At 38.3% G+C, this 23903-nt stretch overlaps 1 protein-coding gene across 3 annotated transcripts in view; it reads left to right on the forward strand.

Moving 5' to 3' along the window:
• Window positions 1-23903, forward strand: part of Fchsd2 (FCH and double SH3 domains 2) — a 189833-nt gene that overhangs the window by 121600 nt on the left and 44330 nt on the right. For 2 of the 3 annotated variants that reach the window (XM_032893067.1, XM_032893065.1), the window contains 2 exons: window positions 10515-10637; window positions 17586-17681. In XM_032893067.1, the coding sequence (XP_032748958.1) occupies window positions 10515-10637; window positions 17586-17681 (219 nt within the window). Of the gene's footprint in view, window positions 1-10514; window positions 10638-17585; window positions 17682-19400; window positions 19473-23903 lie in introns of all 3 variants that reach the window. The other variant, XM_032893066.1, reaches the window with a different exon arrangement.

The raw sequence follows: 23903 nt of genomic DNA on the forward strand, positions 1-23903 counted from the left end.
TTTTATTAAACTGCTAAATGTAATGTTAGCTTGTTATTATTTGTCATGATAGACTCTTCTTTGTCATAGTACTACAAATTGTGTAGATAAAACAGGCATGAAGAAATTTAACTTTCACATATGAATGTAATATTTCCTAAAATTGTTCCCGTCTGAAGCTACTATGAAGCTGAAAAGGATGGGGCCATATTCAGTACCACACCCGATGTCTGGGAAGGAAATATATATGTAAGAGAAACAGATTTCCATTTTCTAGCTTTGACAAATAAATCGCTAAGACCATAGTGGAGCAAGTGTCCTCGTGGTATGTGGAACATCTTTTGGGTACATGCCCAGAAGTAGTATAGCTGGGTCTTGAGGTAGAACTATTCCCAATTTTCTGATAAAATTCTGGCATAACCTCAGAGTCATTTTGATTTGCATTTCCCTGATGACTAAGGACGTTAAACATTTCTTCAAGGGCCTCTTGGCCATTCAAGGTTTCTTTATTGATATTTCTCTGTGTAGCTCTGTACCCCACTTTTAATTGGGTTATTTGGTTAGTTGGTATCTAACTTCTTGAGTTCTTTATGTATTTTCGATACTACCCTCGCTGGCAGAATTTTCGGGGTCACTTATGAATACTGTCACACCATCTGTAAGCGATACTTCCACTTCTTTTCCAGTCTGTTTCCCTTGCCCTCCTTTAGTTGTCTTACTGCTCTAAAAACTTCAGGCGTTTCATTGAAGAGATACAGAGACAGTGGACAGCCTTGCCTTGTCCCTGATTTTAATGGAATTGCTTTAAGCTCTCTATTTAATTTGATGTTGGCTATTGGTTTGCTGCATATTGTCTTTACTGTGTTTAGTTAGGTATGTGCCCTCTATCCTTGATCTCTCCAAGACTTTCAACATGAAGAGGTGTTGGAATTTTGTCATGTGTTTTTCATTATCTATTAATTGAACGTGTGGTCTTTTTCTTTCAGTTTGTTTATATGGTGGATTATGTTGATGGATTTTTGTATATTGAACCACCTCTGCATCCACGGAATGAAGCCTACTTGATCATGGTGGATGAATGATGTTTTTGATGTGTTCTTAGATTTGATTTTCGAGTATTTCACTGACTATCCCCATCCTCACCCCCCATTTTGGGAGACTTTTAATGGCTGCTACTCTTTCTTTAGGTTATGGAACTACTTAAATAGTTTACCTGATCTTGGTTTAACTTTGGTGAATGGTATCTGTCTAGAAAATCATCCATTTCTTTTCAGTTCATCAGTTTTGTAGAATACAGGCTTTTAAAGTATGACCTAATGATTTTTAGATTTCCTCATTGTCTCTTCTTATGTCTCCCTTCTCATTTCTGATTTTGTTGATTTTGATACCGTCTCTCTGCCTTTTAGTTAGTTTGGCTAAGAGTTTGTCTGTCTTGTTGATTTTCTCAAATAACCAGCTCTTGGTTTCATTAATTCTTTGTATTGTTTTCTTTATGTCTAATTGATTAATGTCAACCCTGATTTTGATTATTTCATGCAGTCTGTTCTTCTTAGGTGTGTTTCTTCTGTTTTTTTTTTTTTTTCCTAGAGCTTTCAGATGTAATTTTAAATTGTTTGTATGAGATCTCTCCAATTTCTCTATGGAGGCACTTAGTGCAGTGACCTTTCCTCTTAGCACTGCTTTCATTGAGTCCCCTAAGTGTGGGCATGTTGTGCCTTCATTTTCATTGAATTCTAGAAAGTCTTTAATTTCTTTTTTATTTCTTCCCTGACCCAGAGATCACTGATAAAGAGTTGTTCAGTTTCCATGCGTTCGTAGGCTTTATGTTGTTTCTGTTGTTGAAGTCCAGCTTTAATCCATGGTGGTCTGATAAGATACAAGGCAATATTTCTTGTATCTGTTGAGGCTTGCTTTGTAACCAATTATATGGTCAATTTTGGAGAAGGTTCCATGAGGTGCTGAGAAGAAGGTATATTCTTTTGTGTTTGGATGAAAGGTTCTGTAGATATCTGTTAGGTCCATCTGACTCATAAATTTTAGTTTCATTATTTCTCTGTTTAGTTATTGCCTGGATGACCTGTTGATTGGTGAGAGTAGGGTATTGCAGTCTCCCACTATTGGCGTTCATTGTGTCATGTAAGCTTATTTGAGGCATAGATGTTCAGAACTGAGGCATCCTCTTGATGTATTTTTTTTCTTTGATGAGTAGGAAATGTCCTCTATCTCTTTTGATTACTAACTAGTTTTGAGACCTGTAAAAAGCAAGAATAGGTGGTCCATGCACAAGAAAAAAGGAGTCAATAAACAATGTTGAGCCATTGAGATGGCTCAATTGGCAAGGGTACTTGCAGCCAAGTTGATCTGAACTCAGGCCTCAGAACCCACATGAGGAGAAAGTTGCTTACTGACTTCCATACGTACATTATTACACATGCATGATAGATAGGTGAATGGAAGGACGATGGACAGATAGACAGACAGGTGAGAAAATGTTTTTAAGTATAAAACTGTTCCCGGGGAACTTTATTTTTGAAATCTACTTGAACACTGATTTTAAATTGCTTATTCTAACATGTTCAGAAAACTAAAATTAATTATGTCTAAAAAGCGGAAGGAAAATATAAAATTAAGGCTCACCAAATTTAAAAAAAATATCAATAAGGAGAATGAATTATTAAGGTGAATCAAAAGTTAAAAGTGAAATAATCAGCTGGGAGACAGAGGCCCATGGACATCTTTGAGTTTAAGGCCAGCCTAGTCTAATGAGTAAGTTCCCAGACAGCCAGGCCCACACAGTAGAATCCTGTCTTGAGAAAGAAAAAAAAAGGAAAGTAACTGAGCTGGAGTTTAGCTTAGCGGTAGAGCATTTCTCTAATGTGTTAGAGTGTTAGGTTGTATCCCTCAGCACTACCCAAACAGATAAATACTGAGAGGATTTGGCAACAAAACTGAGCTAGTAAGAGTCTGTGAACTTAGAGGTAAATATGTTGCAATTATCCTGTGCAAGAATAAGTGGTTAATACTGGTCTGCTTTCAAAGACAATGCATAAGGTTTGGTGCAGAAGTATATGTCTCTTACCCTAGCACTTGAGAGGTGGAGGCAGGAGAATTAAGAATTCAAGTCCATGGCCTGGCCTGGTGGCACAGACCTTTAATTCTAACCCTCCGGAGACAAAGGCACCCAGGTCCTAGTGAGTTGGAGGCTAGCCTACTCTACATCGCAAGTTTCAAAACAACCAGGACTACATAGAGAGACGTTGACTCAGGGCAGGAAAAAGGAAAGAAATTTAAGTTGCATAAGAAGCTCAAGACCAGCCTTGACCACGTGAAACATGAGGGAGAGAGAGAGGAGTCACTGCATAAGCAGTTATAAAGCATTGTGATGACTTAAATGTAGACATGCTTTGCACAGTAGTAATAGCCAGAAAGGGGGGGAAAATGGAGCAACATAAGAACAAATCTGCCGTATGCTGCTAGTATTGTGCTGTATTAATCCAAACCAGATTGTTTTGAAATAAAATGCTACTTGTAACTTCCAGACACATGCTACAAACATCATTAACAAAAACATGGTGAAAGAAATAAGGTAATTAAAATAGCACATAAAGGACTTCTTAACAGATTCTATGGAAAGCTATTATGTCAGTTTTTTGGTGAGAAATAGAATGAAAAATTACATTACACAAACTCATGACAGACTCAGACGCAGAAACCAAGTCTGTCACTCAGTTCTTTTACTATGGTAAGTGGGAAATCATTGAAGTTTTCTGGTTAAAATAGTTCAGTTTTATTATTTTAATAACCATCTTTTTATGGGTAGCATTCTTTTAGACTTCATTCAATCTGGAACGTTCAGGAAGCGTGAGTGTTTTCTAGAGTGATATTGCTAAGTCATGGTGAAGTGGGGATTTTAACGCATGTGTGTGTGGTAGGAGACTTGCTCTTGTCTCACGCTCCAGTGGCCTTGCAGCCTATGTTTTCCAGGACTGCAACAGACTGCAGATGGCCATAGTAGTTGGGCAAACCTCACATCCTGACTTCTCTTCCTGCCAATGGGTACTCAGTAGAGAGCACAAATTTTAAAAAAGCAGTGTTAGACGTTTTCCTTGCTTTGCTTTGTAATTCAGATGAAAAGTATCTTATTTGCTTCCTCTTCGCAGAACCTAAAGTAGCTCAGAGCTTTTAAGTAAAATGACCAAGTATAAAACTAGATGAGGTATTCCTAATTTTATTTCATATCACTCGACAGATGCAGCCATGGGTTAAGATATTTACACTTAAGAAATGCAGCCCAGAACTTGCTTTTATTTTTTTAGATTTATAAAATGTTATTTTTTTTCATTTACTGTTACAATTTGGGGACTTCTGAAAAAATAAACAAAAGCAAGTTGGCGACCAGTGTTTTTCTTCCAGTATCAGCAGAGGAGGACTGAAGGATTCCATGATTTAATTTTAAGCCAGCTCACATTTATCATCTTGATATTTATTTCCTTGACTTTTGCCCAGCACTATTTTAGAAATACCCACTGGTCTCAGAAAAAGAAGAGCTTGTTTTTCTAGTCTGCTTGAAGGAAGATCTCAGCATAATGCTGAGTACAGAATCTGACCTTCCTGAATCTAAATAAGGAGGCCACTGTTTAAAGTTCTCTCTTAAGGGGAAATTACATCAAATACTTAGAAAAATGGCATGTTTTTTTCTCCTAATTCCTAGCTCATCATAATTTTCCTCTTTGAGCAAGTTCCAGGAAATTTATACTTTTCCTGTAAAGTAGATGTTGAGTAGAGGGCACTAGAATTCCACGTTTCTGAATTTGTCTTTATGATGCCCCCCTCTTCTCCTTCCAATTTGAGTACTTGCCCTAATGAACTTGTATTCCATATTCAATAGATGTTAGGGACTGTGCAAATAGAATGAGTAAAGAAACCAGAAATAATATGTAGAAAAACATTTCCATTTAGTCTGTAGCTAACTGCAAAGAAACATGGCCACTTAAAGACGTTCAAATTCAGTGTTTTTTTTAAAATGCTGTTGGCCATTCACATGTGCTGACTTAAGGCCTATGGTTTCTCAATTTACGTATTACAGGAGTCTTTTCCTAGATATTTCTATTAAGGGGCTGAAGAGTTGGTTCAGCAGTTAAGAGCACTTGTTGATCTTACGGAGGACCTTGGGAATCTACGGAGGACCTTGGGATGATTCCCAGCACCTACATGGTGGCACATAACTATCTGTAGTTTCAGTCTCAGGAGTTCCATCACCTTCTGATCTCTGCGGGCACCAGGCTTGCACATGGTACACATACATACATGCAGCCAAAACACTAATGCACATAAAATAATTTTAAAGGACTTTGAAAATTTTTATTACATAGTCAAAAGTTTTGAAAGATATATTTGGACGACTTGCTTACAAAATTGTAAAGCATTGGAGACAATCCAGGAACCCATCCAGAGCATATAAATTACTATTCATGTGCACCATCACCATGAGTGCCTCTGTCACACCTTTACAGTTGTGGCTCCTCCTGTCTTTACCATTTAAATAGTTCTTACTGTAAGGGGATGGGTGGTGGCACAGTGGTTAAGAGTGTATACTGCCGATGGCTCAGTGGTTAAGAGCACTGACTGCTCTCCCAGAGGTCCTGAGTTCAAATCCTAGCAACCACCTTGTGGCTCACAACCATCCGTAATGAGGTCTAATGCCCTCTTCTGTGTCGTGTCTAAAGACAACTGCAGCGTACATATATATGATAAATAAATAAATTTTTTAAAAGAAGGGTATATACTGCTCATGCAGAGGACCCGAGTACACGTCCTAGCACCTGTGTTAGGCTGCTTATAGCTGCCTGCTCCATGAAGAGGAGCTGATACTTCTAGTCTCCATGGGCATCCACAGATACAAATAATTAAAAATAAATCTTTTTTTAAAGACTTATTTATTTTTATTTATATGAGTACACTGTAGCTGTCTTCAGACACATACCAGAAGAGGGCATCAGATCTCATTACAGATGGTTGTGAGCCACCATGTGGTTGCTGGGAATTGAACTCAGGACCTCTGGAAGAGCAGTCAGTGCTCTTAACTGCTGAGCTATCTCTCCAGTTGGAGGGTGGACCTCAAGGGGAATAAAATCTGCAGTGTAAAATATTTTTAAAAAGAATAGTTTTTACTTTAAATTTCTAAGAAACATAATATCTGGCTGTAGAGATGGCTTTTAATCAGTTTGGCTGAAGAGGAACAAAAATATAGGAAGGCAAAGTAGGCAATTATTTGCAATCAATTGTCAATGCAAATGGAGGGTTTTCTTACAATGTAACCAAAAGACACAGTTTGGAATATGACTGATATACACTACAGTAATTTTGTAATCATGGAAGGAAAATAGAAGGTGGGGCATTATTTGGTGCACACACGTGTTTTTTCTAAGTTTGGGAACTTCCACATCATACAGTTTGTGAGCTCAGTTGCTTCTCTTTTGCTCATGTTAACTGTCGGGCTTTTCAGTCGTGGGGATTAATGTGGATTCACCTATATTTTTAAACCTGAGGTTCTGATCTGGTACATTATTTATCAAACAGTTACTTGCTGAACATTGTCGGTCTTTCAGCCTCCATACTTGACCCTCAAGATTCAATGCTAAACAGACTGACATGGCCCTTCCCATTCAAAGGTTCAAGAACCAAAAGAAAGACAGGCCAGTGTCAGGAGCACAAGGTAATGCCATGAGGTAAAATGACAAGAAGCATCCAGAGTTCATAGTGCTCAAGAGAAGCTCTTAAGGATGAATAATAATGAGCAATGCAGGGAGAGAAAATGAAGAGAAGCCACATGTGACAGCTCAGAGGCGAGAGAGAAGTGCTGGTGGAGCTCAGAGATGCTCAATTTAGGGAAAGTGTTACACAGAAGGCAAATGGCAGACAGGTGAGTGAAAGGGGCAGACAGAAGGCATGGCCAAACCATGAGATCAGTGGTAAAGTTCAAAACAAGCAGACTTTCTCCTGACCATGATGCCTGGCCAGGGAAGTGTTAAGTAGTCATGTAAAGTGCTAGTCGGGATGTTGGCCAGCTGCAGTGTGAAGTGGAGTGTCAGGAGCAGGCATGGATACATAGACCTTTAATCTGAGTGCTGCAGACGGAGGCAGGCAGTTCTCTGTGAGTTTGGGGCCAGCCTGGTGTTCATAGTGAGATTCAGGCCACCCAGGGCTCCATAATAAGAACTTGTTGAAAGAAAGGAAGGGAGAGAGGAAATGGGTTGGCAGAAATAACTGGAATAGGAAATGGCTGAGAAATAACAAAAGTACTTTGAAGGTTAGCACTGTAGCTCTGTGCTAGAGTGTGTGCTTTGCATGTATGAAGTGCAAGGTTTGATGATGAGCCCTGCTAAAGTTAACTGTAAAGGTTTTGATTTCTTCCTTACTTCCCTGTTTCCTGGTACTCATACTCAGATAGCTAATATAATGCCTAAGTACGGTTGACACTCAATAGCAATATCATTCAGACTACATAGGAATGTAGTTCCCTTACAGTGCATGCCTTGTTCATGATACCTATATTATCATGTGTTGTATATAGGTAAAATGAGTGATTCTTCCAAACAAGATTATTATGGTGAGCTACTGAGAACATTTCTGTTTTTTTAATTGCATTTTTATTTACATTTTAGATGTTATCCCATTTCCTGATTTCCCCTCCAGAAACCCGCTATCTCACCCCCGCCCCCACTTCTCTGAGGGTGCTTCCTCACACCCCCCCACCCCTCCCTTCACCCCCACCTCCCTGCCCTGATATTCTCTACACTGGGGCATCGAGCCATTGATGCCCAACAAGGCCCTATATATGCAGCTGGAGCCATAAGTTCATCCCTGTGTTCTCTTGGGATGGTGATTTAGTCCCTGGGAGCTCTGGGGGGGGGAGTCTGGTTGGTTGATATTGTGCTCTTTTTATGGCTTGCAAACCCCTTCAGCAACTTCAGTCCCTTCTCTAACTCCTCCATTGGGGACCCTGTACTGAGAACATTTCTAAGTCAAACATTTTATATCAGAAGATATATGTCTCTTTTTAAAACAAGTTCATGAAAATCATGATTTAAGTTAGAAATTTTTATTCCATCTCAACACAGCACAGTGTATGAAGATGTTCACAACTATGTGAAGATTATATTTAAGGCATTTGCAGTCTGGGTTTATAGTGCTCAATAGTGCCATCTAGTGATGAAAGAAGATTCAGCACTATTACTGTGCTTCAGGGACAAGTTGTGTTTTGTTTCATGTTAATTTTATATTAAAAGCTTGATGTAGAAGCCAATCACAAAATACAAAAAATAATTATTGAAAAATTTATATAGATGATTCTTACAAACAGCACTAACATACAAGGAATAAAAGAAAAGAGAACGATGTTAGATGGCATCATAATTTAGCCCTGGTTGTCCTGGAACTCACCCTATCGAACTCAGAAATCACTCGTCTCCACCTGGGGTTAAAGTGCTGGAATTAAAGATGCATCCCACTGACACCTGGTTTAAAACGCATTTTTCAAAAGATACTTGAGAAAGTTAAAAAAAAAAAGCAGCTCATAAAATGAGGAAGTATTTCCAAATTACATATCTTGCAAATCTCTAGTATATACAATATATAAAGAATTATATATTATATTGCCACTTGAAATCAGAAAAGACCCCAACTAAGAGCTATGAAACAGGCTGGAGATATGGTCCAGATGGTGGACTATTTGGCCATTATGCAAAAATCTCTGGATTCAATTACTGTATAAACCAGGTGTGGCAGCACATACCTGGGACCTCAGGTGGAAACAGAAGGGTCAAAAGCTAAGGGTGGGCCAGTGAGATGGCTCAGTGGGTAAAGGCATTTGTGTGCAGGCCTGGCAACCTGAGTTTGATCCCCAGGTTCCGCAACATAGCAAGAAAAAAATCAGAATTCTACTCTGATTGCCATATATGCACCATGACACATGTGTATCTTCTATAAATAAATATTTTTCTTTGAAACTTGAAAGTACTTTTAGTTGTATAACAAGTTCAAGTGGTGCTACAGGAGACCCTGTCTCAAAAAAAAAGTCAAAGATTTGAGTTAGATAATTCTCTAAAGAAAATATAATGATATAGAGCAAAACATGTAAGGATGCTCAGCATTATTGGTAACTACAGAAATGAACCCTCAAGTCACACTGAGATATTATCTCATCATTAGAACAGCTCTCATGTTTGAAAACACAGGTCAAAGGGGCTGGAAAGATGGCTCAGAGGTGAAGAGATGGCTCACAAACATCTATAACTCCAGTCTAAGGAGATCTAATGTGCTCTTCTACTGCCATGAACACTGTACACATGTATTTACACATTCAGGCAAACACTCATACACATAAAATAATAAAATATCAACAGTACCAGGAAAAAGCACAAAGAATAACACACACACACACACACACACACACACACACACACACAAGTGGTGACAAGGACACAGAGAATCGTTAGGAATTGATTGTTGATAAAGTGCAGCACTACAGAAGACAAAAGTTGCCATATGGCCAAAGGCAGTCCTGTGTGTCTCCCCAGGGAACTAGAAGCAGGTGCGAAAGCTGAAATAAACTTAGGAGTGAAACTCCAAAACAAAAACATTTTATTTGGAAGTAATAAGAATAATATTGCAATCCAGAACACATGCACACATGGTGAAATGACCCCTAGAATGACTAGGGGACAAAGGAAAGGTTGGCAGCATTGCTGGGACAAAGAAATGTACTCAAGCCATTATGAAAGAAAGCTCACTGGCACTTTGTGTGTTTGAGAGAACTGGTGAGCTCTCATTGGAGAACAGCAACAGTCACTATGCAGAACTAGCCCTGTGACAGTTTTGATAACTGATGAGAAGAAAAAAATATAGATTTCTAAAAGATCAGGCTGCTGTTTTGATAGGTTAGAATGACAGGAAAGTTCTTGGAATGGTTATTGAGTCCTGAGTGTTTAACCTTTGACCTCTCTGTTTAAGTTGTGTGTGGCAGGGATGTTTTCCATGTAGATAAACACATGGGCGTAAATGTTCATGACATTTTATGTTTCTCTCAGATTGCTCTGTAACAAATATATACTAAAGCCTAATTTTACCACTAATAGAGGAAATTTGTGTTTACTGTATATGTGTTCCAGGCTCTGTACCTGGATTCTTTCTTTCTAAGAGTCCCTGTAAAATTCCTACACCTAATTGTCATGAAGTGTCTACAGAAGCAGAGAAGCAAAGATCTAAACCCAGATTTTTTTTTCCAAAATACTCTGGTTTTTTTCCCTAAGCTTTAGCAATATTAGATTTTTCCCTTTGTTGGTTGCTATTCATTAGAAATTCAACACTCCTCTATAACTGCTCACTGTTCACATACTCTTGTATAATACTCTCTGCCTCTTGTCAGTTTATTAATAGATTGTGAAATTGCACATTTCTACATTTTTAAAGACAAAGGAATTGTGTGCCAAAGCTCTGTCATAATTCTTGTCTTCTGTAATCTTCCTGTCTTTTAGGCTCTTGATGGAAATGTATATGAGCATCTCAAGGATTACTTAATAGCCTTCAGCCGGACCGAGCTAGAAGCTTGCCAGGCTATGCAGAATACATTCCAGTTTTTACTAGAAAACTCCAGCAAGGTAATGTGTCTTCAATGCAATGGGTAGAATTGCCATTTTATAATCTGAAGTTATTTTGAATATTCAAAATGAAGATACTAATGATGTAGAAACAAGTTTTAAAGGACATTCTGAAAAAATTCTCCTTAACAAAGTGGGAGAATGTTCTGATCACTTCCCGGACGGATTGAATGAAGGGATGTGATACGCAGGCTAGCTGAGACATCAGCCTGTTGCCATACACATTTCCTTTGAGAAGAATCAGTGAAGAATGGTCTGCTCACAGGAACTTGAAATCCATTCAACTCATTCATCTGAGAGAAAAACAAGGTCATCTATCAATGCAGACAGGAAGAAAAGTGTACACAAGGAATGCAGCATGTGATAATTGATTTAGAAATAAATTCTATAATGCCTTGGAGTGTAAATTTAAACTTACTTTCTATATGCTATCATTCTTTGGTTATGAATGATATTTTCATTTAAAATATTGACCTACTAACTTTGCCTACATGCCACACTGCATTTACAAAGAAAATTAATGATTATTTGTCCTCAGAATCAGATAAATTATGTTTATTTTTAAAGGTGGTGAATCTTTGCTTTAGGAGACAAATTATGCCTGTAAATGTTACTTTCTTTCTAGAAAATGCATTATGACTATATCCTGACTCTATGCATTTAAAAATGTATACATTCTATCTAAATCTACTACTTCTAAGACCAACTTCATCCTTCCTTCTTTCCTTCCTTCCTGCCTTCCTTTCTCCCTTCCTCCCTTCCTCCCTTCTTTTCTTTCTTTCTTTCACCAAGGAGAATGAAAACTGAGTAATGTCTTTAGAAACTGTTAGAAATCAGGGTGTCCATCTTCACAAGTCAGGAATGAGAAAGGCACACAGATTCTTTATCCTAAACAGCTCCCAGTGCAACATTCTTGTTGCAGTGCACCTGAGCTAACTCCTGATTCTGTGTGGATCAGTCAGGTGGGTCTGGAAAGGAGCTCAGCAGTTCAGAGTACATGTTGCTCTTTCAAGGAGTCCAGGTTCAGATCCAGCATCCATGGCGTGGATTGCTTATAACCAACTCTACCTCCTGGTTCATGGGATCTGACACACACGCTCTTCTGACCCCCGTGGGCACCAGGCACACACATGGTGCACATAACACACACATACATGCACAACACTCATCCATGTAAAATCAATCAGTCTTCTCTAAACATTTAAAGAAGGGAAAGCATTTAAGGTAGCAAGTTCCAATACTCTACCCAATTCCTATAAAAGATGCGAAACATTGATGCGTAAAGGAGGATTGGATGAATGGATGAATGTTTTTGAAAGAAAAAGAAGTAAAATTTTAATTTTGGAGTTGTGGTAATAAGTATACAGGTGTTCATGGTGGACATCTTTTTACTCTATTTATGGATTGATTTATTTCTTCATTCATTCATTGGTTTTTGAGACAGTCTCACAATGTAGTTCTGACTGGCTTAGGACTCAACATACAGACCAGACTGGCCTTGAACTCACCTGCGTCTGCCTCCAAAGCACCATGATTAAAGGTGTGCTCTACTACACGTGGCCAATTCTCTTCTGTTTTAATGTATATATTTGAAGTCATAAGATAATATTGGAGGAAAGTCTATAAAAGCATATTGGTTTTGTTCCTTCATAATGGTTTTTGACTACTGTAAAAAATTGTTTAGTGGTCAGTTCTGAAATTTTTTCTCAGTTTTTTTATTGTATTTTGCTACACTATAGCAGTTTTTGTTTTTCTACGTAATTGTCCACTTACCAGATCTGGTGGTACACATCTTTTAAAAGCTCGTCTGTCTCTGAGGACATTTGCCTTGTTGTTTCTGTGTTTGTACTTTATTTTTGGTGACACCAGTCAGTTTTAATAATTTTGACAGAACTACATTTTGTTTTGTTTTCCACTGCTCTGTTTCTTCACTTATTACTTTATCTAAAGTATTTCTCTCTATATTCTTTATTTAGCATTCTTGCTAATTATTTTATAATTTTATTTAACATTTTTCTCTTTTTTTGACATTTTTTATTGGATTATTTTTTTATTTACATTTCAAATGTTATCCCCTTTCCTGGTTTCCCCTCCAGAAACCCACTGTCTCCCCTGCCCCCCCACTCCCTCCCACCTCCCCACCCTGACATTCCCCTATGCTGGGGAATCAAGCCTTAACAGGACCAAGGGCCTCTCCTCCCATTGATGTCCAACAAGGCCATCCTCTGCTACATATGTGGCTGGGGCCATAGGTTCATCCCTGTGCACTCTTGGGTTGGTGGTTTAGTCCCTAGGGGCTCTGGGAGGTCTGGTTGGTTGACATTGTTGTTCTTCAGTCCTTTTTATACCCCCTCCATTGGGGACTAATGTTCAATTGTTGGCTGCAAGCATCCACCTCTGTATTTGTCAGGCTCTGGCAGAGCCTCTCAGGAGACAGCTATATCAGGCTCCTGTCAGCGTGCATTTCTTGACATCCGCAATATTGTCTGGGTTTGGTTGCTGTATATGGGATGGATCCCCAGGTGGGACAATTTCTGGATGGCCTTTCCTTCAGTCCCTGCTCCACACTGTCTCCATATTTCCTCCTGTGAATATTTTTTGTTCCCCCTTCTAAGAAGGACTGAAGCATCCACACTTTGGTCTTCCTTCTTGAGCTTCATGTGGTCTGTGAATTGTATCTTGGGTATTCCTAATCTTTTATTTACACTCCAGATTTTATCCCCCTCCTGGTTCATCCTCTGACTATTCCATGTTCCATACCTCCTCCCCCCACCCCACACTGCCCCTTGTCTCCATGACGATGTTTCTACCCCACACATACACCTCACTAGACCTCCCAACTGCCTGGGGCCTCCAGTCTCTTGAGGGTTAGTCAGTCTCTTCTCTGACTGAACCCAGACTCGGGAGTCCTCTGCTATATATGTGTTGGGGACCTCATATCAGCTGCTGTATGCTACCTGGTTGGTGGTCCAGTGTCTGAGAGATCTTGGGGGTCCAGGAAAATTGAGACTGCTGGTCCTCCTACAGGGTCCCCCTCCTCCTCAGCTTCTTCCAGCTTTTCCCTAATTCAACCACAGGGGTCTTGCTATTTCTTGAAAAGCTTATTTTTCTTGTTTTCAATCAGTTAAATACACACACACACAAACACACACACACACACACACACACACACACACACACACACACACGCCCTGCTTCTACGAAGAGCTCTTATTTTTATTTCTACATCTTCTCATTAGTCCATGAATTTGCATTTACTGGCAATATGGCAGAATGATGTTTTTCATTTCCAGCTTTACTGGAAACTGTAATCTATTTTTATTCTGCCAGGTTATCTTTTGGCAGAATTCTTTGAAATTTCTTTTTTCAAGAAAATCTCACTATTTTTAGTTTATAAAATATGTAGGCATCCAGGAGGGGGGAGCAACGACTAGACTGTAAAAAAAATAAAAGTAATAAAAAATTACGTAGGTGTGAAAACTGGCTAATATTGTGCATATATTTGATTTTGATTTTTCTGGGTTTTCTTACATTGTGAATCCCATGTTTGTTTGGAAAAGAAGACAGACTGAGCCTGAGATTGTCTGTCTCTGTCTGTCTCTGTCTCTGTCTCTGTCTCTCTCTGTCTCTCTCTGTCTCTCTCTCTGTCTCTCTCTCACACACACACACACACACACACACAGTGCTTCTGTTACTGTACTGTTACTCTACTGTGATATTTTATCTCTTTTTCTTATTTTATTGAAAATTAATTAAGAATTTATGAACTTCTTTGGATACAAAGAAATAAGCTTTTATTTTTTGCTTTTACTCACAAGCCTCTCTCCCTGGGGGTGAGGTGTGAATGAGACGCTCTTATGTCAAGACTGAAAGTGGTAGGAATAAAAATTCAATAGGAATGATGTAGCTTGGAGATGTGCCCTGTTGTAAGCGAGAAGATCTCACACCTACGAGTTTTGTGCCATGTGTTTTTCTGTTACAAACGGCTTGTTATGCTGTTCGGTTATGGTTCAGAAAGCAACCTAGAGATTGCTACCTGAATGGAATGTTTGAAAATCTTGACTTTTTTATTCTACACTGTTATTTGTTTGGGTAAAACTCTGTTTTTCTCACATGCTTACAATGTAATATAGTCCCAAAGATGTTGCAAGGGTAATTCATGTGGACACTACATCTACAAATGTGAAAGAGCTCTCTGCAGCTTTCATCCCCCAAATGGAAACAGCTGGTCCTAGGAGCGTCTGTTAAATTTTAATTATTTATAAAGCTTGCCCTTCTCCTTAATATTTTATGAAATGCTTTGTATATGTAACTGAAGCAGATGTTGCCAGAGATATTTTTTCTAGAATGGTAGCTGCAAAAGCAGCTCTGCTGTCCTGTATAGTGTGTTTCTATGTGCCTGCTTTCTGCCCGCAAAAGATATCTCTACCAAATAGTAGTGTAGCTCACTGAACAGTCTATAACTTGACAATTTTATCCTGTATTTCTTTGGAAACTGTCCATTGATATATGTAATATCTTGAAAACTAACCAGAAAAGTAAATTTAGTAAATTAAAGAACAAAATTACGATCGTTACCGTGGATATGAAAAGCTGGCTGTTAGCATCTTTTATCCTAGGACTCAAGAGACAGACAGAGACAGAGAAAGGCAGAGGCAGGTGCGCCCCTATGAGATTGAGGTCAGCCTGGCTTACATAGCTAGTTCCAGAATAGCCAGAGCTACATAACAAGGAGACTCTGTCTCAAAACAAACAAACAAAAAACAAGGGATATGAAAAAAAAAAAAAAACCCGAGTAAACTAAAAGTGAGTGGGAATTTGTAGAACACCATGCCTTTGTGAAAATCCAAAAGCTAATACCATGCTCAATAGTGGACTATCGTATGTTTACCAAAATCAGGAACCACCCTCATGACTATACCGCAGTGGTATACTCACGGTCCTAACTTAAACAGTTAGCTTAGAAAGAGAAGAATAAAATGTATCGCTAGTTGGAAATGGCACGATTCTACTGAAACTACTGAAGTAATCCAGATAAAAAAAAGCAATTTGGCAAAGTTACTCTGGAAATAAGATCAAACCACAATAATCAGTTGTGTGTCTATACTCTTATCAATTAATGATTTGAAAATAAAATTAAATCAGTTCCAAGTACAGTAGTATCCAAAGAATAAAGTACCTGAGAATAAATTCAACCATTGAATTACATACTGAAAATTTCAAAATACTGCAAAAGAGGATCTAGATAAATAGAAATAATGAAAATAAATTGGAGGGTTTCATATTGCTGACTTAATAGTATCACCCAAAGTTCTACAGATTTAATATAACCCCTATCAAAACTCCAATAGCCATTTCTGTTATAGAAGTGAAAAAGACAAACCTCGAGTTTATATGGAACTGTGAGAAACCCTAAATAGCTGAAGTAATATTGAAAAGGAAAAGCAAAACTTGGAGAACTCATAATTCCAGCGTATGAAGCTTACTATAAAGTCACAGAAATCAAGACAGTATGGTATGGACATCAGGAGAGGCATAAGTGACCAGTGGAATAAAGTTTGATCTTGTTATAAACCTGTATTTACATAGGCAACTGATCTCAACAGATGTACCCTTACTATTAAGTAGAAAGGACTTGATCTTCATAAAAGGCACTGAGGTAAATATATAACTGTATGCAAAAGAGTGGAGTTGCACCTCTGACCAGTTTTTAATGATCTCTGATGTACAGCAAATAAAGGACGAGTAAAGGCCACGCGGTGGCTAAGTAGAACTTGGATTGTTAAATACTGCTCACACCTAGCCTTTCTCGAGGTATATATATCATGCAGTAAGCTGGCTTTCAGACTTAAGAGGCCTATGAACCATATACACTTAATGAAAATAATTTTTTTTTTACACAAGAAAATGAGCTAGGAGAAACCAAGAGGGAGTATGTGCTTCCAACTCTGCTCCTCTCTAATCTTGTCCATCTCCTGCCTCACAGCCCCAATAAGGTTTTTTTATGGAGCTATCTTATCATCCTAAAATATTGCATATTATTTGTTTGGTGTCCTAATCCAGAATCGTGTCTAAACTAGTATGTTCCAAATTTAGATTCTTGAGAAAATCAGACACATAAGTAAGAACTCAGTTAAACAGAAAGTAAGATGTGTAACATTTTTATTTCTTTTTCACCATATAATACTGGAAGATTTCTTGTTTGTTTAGAATATAACAGAGGGTATAGAGAGATGGTTCGGTGGTTAGGAACAAGTAGTGATCTTGTAGAGGGCCTAAGTTGGGTTCCCAACACCCACCTCAGGCTGTCTGTAATACCAATTCTAGGGTGTCTGACACCTTCTGGCCTCCATGGAGACCTGCATTCATAGGTACACAGACCTAAACACAGACATATGCACATACATATAATTACAAATAAAATAAATTGTTGTTTGTTTGTTTGTTTGTTTTAAAGAAAGTAAGCCAGATATGGTGATATATAGCTTTAATTCCAGCACTTAGAAGACAGAGGCAGGTGAATCCCTGTGAGTTCAAGGTCTACAGAATACATTCCAGGCCAGTCAGAGATCCATAGTAAGACTCTGTATCAAAAATAAGTAAATAAAAAGAGCTAAATAAATGTCTTAAACATTTTAAAATTTATCATCATGTTGTGTGTGTGTGTGTGTGTGTGTGTGTGTGTGTGTGCGTGTGTGTGCGTGTGTGTGCGCACGTGCATATGATGGGAGGCATGCAGTAGCATTCTTGTAGAAATCAGAGGACAGCCTTGCGGTGTTGGTTCTCCCTTACACCTTACCTGGGTTCTGGTGACTGAATCCAGGCTTGTGTGGCAAGTGCTCTTCACCCACTGTGCCATTGGCCAGCCCCTTAACTTTAAACTTTAGAATATAATTACTGGACATTTTGACTTTACTCAAGACTTACAGGTTCCTGTTTTGTCTTTAGGTGGTACGGGACTATAACCTTCAGCTGTTTCTACAAGAGAATGCTGTATTTCACAAGCCTCAGCCCTTCCAGTTCCAGCCTTGTGACAGTGATACTGTAAGGGAATGCTCATCTTCGATTTTACTGGTTGTTTGTTCTTGAAGAAGCAGCAGAAGCTGAGTGTATCTCATTAATTTTATAACAAGTGAAAGCATAGAGAAACCGCACTGGTCCTTTCTTAGTGTGGCTAGCATACCCTGTGTCTTTGTGCTAACAATTCTCTACTATGTAAGTCAGGTTAGAAAAGTTGCCAGAAATCTGAAAACAACCAGAAAAGAAAATGTATTCAGTGGATTTTTTTCAAGTACAAATTATGTTCTCTGGGCATGAAATTCTTTATATTATATCCTTCAAACCAGCCAGTAGCTAAATTTTAATCGGAATAGAATTAATTAATATGTATGATTAAATGTGTATGAAATGTGTGTGAATATACACAGATAAAAATGTGTATGAAAATATTTTGGTTGGTTTTATATAAATTATAGGTCTTTGTTAACTTCCTTCATATTTCAAATTGTTAAAACTATCAACATTGGGGTTGGGGATTTAGCTCAGTGGTAGAGCGCTTGCCTAGGAAGCGCAATTCCCTGGGTTCGGTCCCCAGCTCTGAAAAAAAAAACCAAAAAAAAAAAAAAAAAAAACTATCAACATTGAGTCCCAATGAGCAGTTTTAAAATAGCAGTCATGTTTTTCTGTTTATTAAAAATGTTTATAATTATTTGGCTTTTGAAAAAAACAAAATATTATTTTGATAATAAAAGTACAGAACTTAATAATACAAAAGGATGACATGTATGAACATATCTAGCATATTCTCTTAAAATAGGTAAGCTAAGACAAAAGCAAAGTGTATTTGTAAGTCTTAAAATAAGAGTCAATACCTGAAGAACTTGTATATAGTTCAAGAGTCTAATACATACATATATGTTTGACTCTTTTTTTTTTTTTAGTTTCTTCTAAAATAAGATCTCAGCTTTGTAGCACTGACTATCCTCAAATTCACAGAAATCTTTGCCTCTGCCTTTCACATGCTGGGATTACAGTGTGAGCCATCATTCCAGTTCCCCATCCCCCGTTACATTCTAAATAGCCTTGTGTTGCAGGTTATATGGAAGAAATTGATGAAATTCTTATTTTTCTTTGTATAATAATCATTTTTTGTTACAGCATTGCCTCTCCTTTTAAATTTTTATTCATTTTTATTTTTTGTCAGTGTTGGAGATAAAGCCTAGGGCTTCACACATGCTAGACAGGTGCTCTGTTGCTAAGCTACCTCCCTAGTTTTTCCTTCCTTTAAAATCACTCAGCTTTGCTTAATGACTCAATGATATTTTCTTAGAGTTTAACTTTTCTGAAGCCTGGAATGCATAAGCAGAAAAGGAGAAGATATGATTCTGTGTGGTGGCTCACTCCTGTAATTCCATCAGTCAGGAAGGCTGAGGCAGGAGAGTTGCCTCAGAGTTTAATAGTCGAAGGTAACGTGAGCTACAAAATGAGATGTTGCTTATAAAAGAAAAAGAAGACACGTAGCATAAATAAATTTATCAAATTTGACAAACTTAAAACTCTGGCCGATTTGAGATATTTTTTTTCTTTGACCATTTACCATCAAAAAGTTAGAATAATAGTGACTCTCACCTTACTTTTCCAAAGCTCAACTATAGACCTCTCTGTTTCTAGGCACTGTGCTAATATGCTTAGCTGTGATGTCTCTGTTTGCCTTAAAATTCTAACTCTGCTGTTTTCTGTCCTTGTGCAATCTTTACTGGGCAGAGTTTAAAAGCTGCCCAACTGGTGGATATTGAGCTCTCTCCTGTCAGTGCTCTGAGAATGACGATAGCTGAGGTATATGGGGTATGGGAAAGGGTGGAAGGGTGGAGTGTGTGGGCTTGCGTGTCACTGAAGGGTGGAACCTGATATGATTGATGTTGGAGTCAAAGTCATATTATGTATGGCTAAGGGGCCCTTTAATAATCAGCCATGGCTTTCAGTTTTTATCTTACAAATTAGAAAATTGTTCCTTATTGTTTGTAACCAAGAAAGTGAGGCGCTCATTCTTCATCTTATCTGGAGTACCTTAACTTTCCTCAGTGTGAGGGCATTGAGCTAATCCTGCCTTTCTTAAAAGAAAACTAGAGCCTAATAAGTAAAAGAAACTTGGCCAGAGTCCTATTGTGAGTGAATGGCACATAGCTGTTGTGATGTCAGCTTTTATATTCTTTCTGCTATACATTTTCTCTTCTGAAAAGGAACGTCCAGTGCTTGTGGAACAATTTTTTTTATAATGAAGAAGATAAGAGCAATTTTACAAAGATCATTCTAGATCGCTAACTATAAAATATATGTGTGTGAGCTTTTACCTTCACACATGTCTGTGCACTTTGTGTGTGCTAGGAAACCCCTGAATCTAGAGTTACAGATGTCTGTGAGTCACTGTGTGGGTGCTGGGAACTGAACTCAGGTCCTCTGTAAGAGCAGCCAGTGCTCTTAACCACTGATCCATCTTTTCAGCCTTTGTGTGCAATTTTTTCTATTCAGAAAGAGTAATCCCTGCCTCAATATTTTTTCCTCTCCATATAGTCTAGGGTTCTTTGCAAGGATGGAGCCTGCCTTTTAGAGTGGTAGCACTAAACCTATTGTGGAGCAGAGTCCAAGTCAGAGCTGTTAACTCACTCATCCTGTGAGGTGAACCCCAGCCATGCAGGAAGGACTGATTACCTCTGTTCTCAGTCTGTATTGCATCTAAAAAGCATTCTTGCTCTCATCTCGTTTTGAAGCCTATGTTATTTCAGCAAACACTGAATCCCTACTCTATATGCAGGTCACTCAGCTATATGCTAAACTACAGACTCTGGACTAGATGAGCTCACTAACATGTTCACAGATAAGAATAAGGTTTTAAGTGTATTTGGTGACATTCTCTTCTTGGTGTCCAGTAACTGATATAATCGGTAAATCCTGCTATGATAATTTTTGAATAGTTTGTTGAGGCATACTTATATAAATTACTCAGTCCAGTACACTCAATAATTTCTGTGTTTACAGAGTTATTTAAGCATCATCATAAGTAAATCATAGAACACTCATATGACCATGAGAAGATCCCCTCATTTTCACTCCCGTCCTCTGCCACAAGCAACTCATATTTTCTGTCTCTGTAATTTGCCTTTTCTAGGCATTTCACTAAATTAGATCATGCAGTATTGTAGTTTGTTGTGTCTTGTTTCTCTTGGTTAGCATGTCTTTCCGATTTATCCATGTTGTTGAATATAAAATTTCTGATTAATATTTCATTGTATGAATATTCTGCATGCTGTTTGTCATTTGGTGGGCATTTAGGTGGCTTTTCACCTTGGCTCTCACCTGGCTTAGAAGACAGCTAAGTCGGTAAAGTGCTCGTCTTATAAACATGACCATCTGAGTTTAAGCCAGTTCCCATATTTTTAAGAAAATCAGGCTTGGTGGTATGCTTAATAATCCCCAGGAAGAGCAAACCAGTTCATTGTCTGGTACCAAGTGGTGAGTCCTAAAATATACTTAGAAGTAACATACAGACTGAGCAGGTAACAGTTAGGAATATGTCTATACATACATGTGTGCAACAGCAATTACCCGAAGAAGAGAGATGAGCTTGACTGAGAGCAGAGATGGGTATACGGGAAGGTTTGGAGGAAGGAAAGGGAAAGGAGAAATGCTGTAATTATAATTTGAAAAATAATCCCAATGCTGTGACTGGTGAATCTCTATAACTTGAATGATAGTCCACCTAGCCTGCTTGGTGAGTTCCAGGCTAGTGAGAGACTGTATCTCAAAAAACAGTGGGCAGCACCTGAGGAGGGATGGTCAAGGTTGTCTCTGGCCCACACACACACATGCACATGGATGGGGAGGGTGATGGGGACATAATGCTACCAATATGCCTAGGGTTACTGGGTCATTAACAGTTTATGTTTAAATCATTTTTAGAAAAATGCTGAGCTGTTTGCCAAAGTATCTGCACCAATTTTTGTCTCCCCTAGTTTTATATGAAGGCTCTTGCTTCTCCATATCATTACAAATATCTGTGTTATCTTTCTATTTTTGTTGTTCATTTCACAAAGCTAGAGGTCAAACTAAAGGGCTTTATGTGTACTAGGGAAGCATTCTGCTGCTGAGCTACACACTAGCCCATCTCTTTGATTTTAGCCATTCTTGTGGTTATAAAATAGTATTTTATGGCAGTTTTTGGTTTCTATTTACTTGATGAGTAGCTGTTGAATGTTTTCATGAGCTTACCAGACCTTCATATATCTACTTTGATAAAATATATACTTAAAGCTTTTATCCATTATAAATTCTTAATTTGTTCTTTAGATTCTTTTTTTAAGCAAATCTTCTTTTAAATGTTTATTTACTAATATAAAAGTTAAAGGCCAGGTTGTGAGTTAATTCTCTCCTCCTTTTATGTGGGTCCCAGGAGTCAAACTCAGGTCATCAGGCTTGATGGCAAATGCCCTTACCCCTGAACCATCTCACAGTCCCTAGTTATGGATTAAATCTTGATGATGAGCTAAAGTTTATCATGTAGGTATCAAGAAACAATATAACTGTAATCGAAAAATAATAAAAATTAATGGATGACATTCTCTGAACATTACTTCATGCTAGACATTTTTCTAGTTGTATATCTTATTATTAACTTATTCAATCTTTCTTAACAACTATTTTAGATGCAATTTTGTATTCTTGCTCTAAAGTTGAGGAAGTTTGTTTAAAGTCACTCAGCAAGTGCTGGAGCTGACAGAGTTTGAAAGCAAGTGCTCTCTTGAGGCTTAGAGTTTCTCATTCCTCTCCTCCCCACCCATAGATTTATTTCTACTTGTGTGTGGCTGCCCATGAGCGTGCGTATCTCCCCAAGGAGACCATAATGTTGGATTCTCTGAATCAGAAGTTATAGTTGCCCTATGTGGGTGCTGGGAAATGAACTCTGGTCTGAAAGAGCAGAGTTTTTTAATGACCTAGCCATTTTTCCATCACTGAAACTTGTTTAACATAACTTATTTCATACTAACAAAACTTCAAGTTATCTTAATATATTACAATGACTTATGTTTTAGAATACTATACAAAAAGGATGTGTGTATGTGCGTGAGTGCGTGTGTGTGTGTGTGTGTGTGTGTGTGTGTGTGTGTTCTAGTACAATTGTGTATGCATGTACATGTGTGCCTGTAACTGAGTCTAGTGTTTAAACTCAGGCCCTCATGCTTGCAAGGCAAGCATTTACCCACTGAGCTATCTCCCCAGCCACTAAAATGAACTTTTAAAGTCAAGTTTATTTTTATTCATTACTACCATCAATTGGGAATTGTAGTACTAACAATCATGTGATTACAAATGCCACCAACAGGGGTTGGGGATTTGGCTCAGTGGTAGAGCTCTTGCCTAGGAAGCGCAAGGCCCTGGGTTCAACCCCCACCCCCCCCCCCCCAAAAAAAAAAAAAAAAAAAGACAAATGCCACCAACCAATGGCAAGTTATCTGGTTTAATAACTCAATAGCTGATTCATGGTCAACTCTGAAAGGAGACTTTCTTGTCTATATTTCCATATACCATTTTGATTTCTAAAGTGTTCTTTATATCCTCATATTACAATTTCTTAGATGATACTTACAAACGAAAAGCCTCTCTAAAGTCAGGTGTGTTGGCCCACACTTATAATCCCAAACCACAGGAGGCAGAGGTAGGAGGTTTACTAAAAATTAAAGACTAGCCTCTGCCTCTTGAATGCTAGGATTAAAGGCATGTGCCACAGCCACCTAGCTGAGAATTTGTAACATGAGGGACAGCTTTTTGTTCTGGTGGAAACTTTGTTGCATTTAGCAGTTTCTCATGCACCAGGATGATAGTGATAAGAGAATTTGTGGCAAGTCTTCCTGTCAAGTAAATAGATGTTGCCCTCTTAAGTATATGAGCACAGGCACTGCACTGTGTCCAACAATGAAAGGCTGACTTTTAAGAGGACAGGTGTCATTTTCTAGAAACTTCAGTGTTTAAAGGGGTTGTTCTCATCTCTTCGGCCTTTCAAAGGGGCCTATTTGTCTTTCCTAGGAAGCCTACCATATGGTTGGTTCTTCAGAACTTTGCACAGATGACTTAATATGTTGACACTTCACAAGTTCACTCTTGCCTCGCTTGTGATTGTGCTCCTAAGCACCTTCTTAGGCTGCTCCATAACCATGTTCTGTGTCCTAGAGAATCTCAGACACAAGATTTTTGGTCATCGTAGGGGTATGTTTG

This window comes from Rattus rattus, chromosome 2, assembly GCF_011064425.1.
Source record: "Rattus rattus isolate New Zealand chromosome 2, Rrattus_CSIRO_v1, whole genome shotgun sequence".
Lineage (NCBI taxonomy): Eukaryota > Metazoa > Chordata > Mammalia > Rodentia > Muridae > Rattus > Rattus rattus.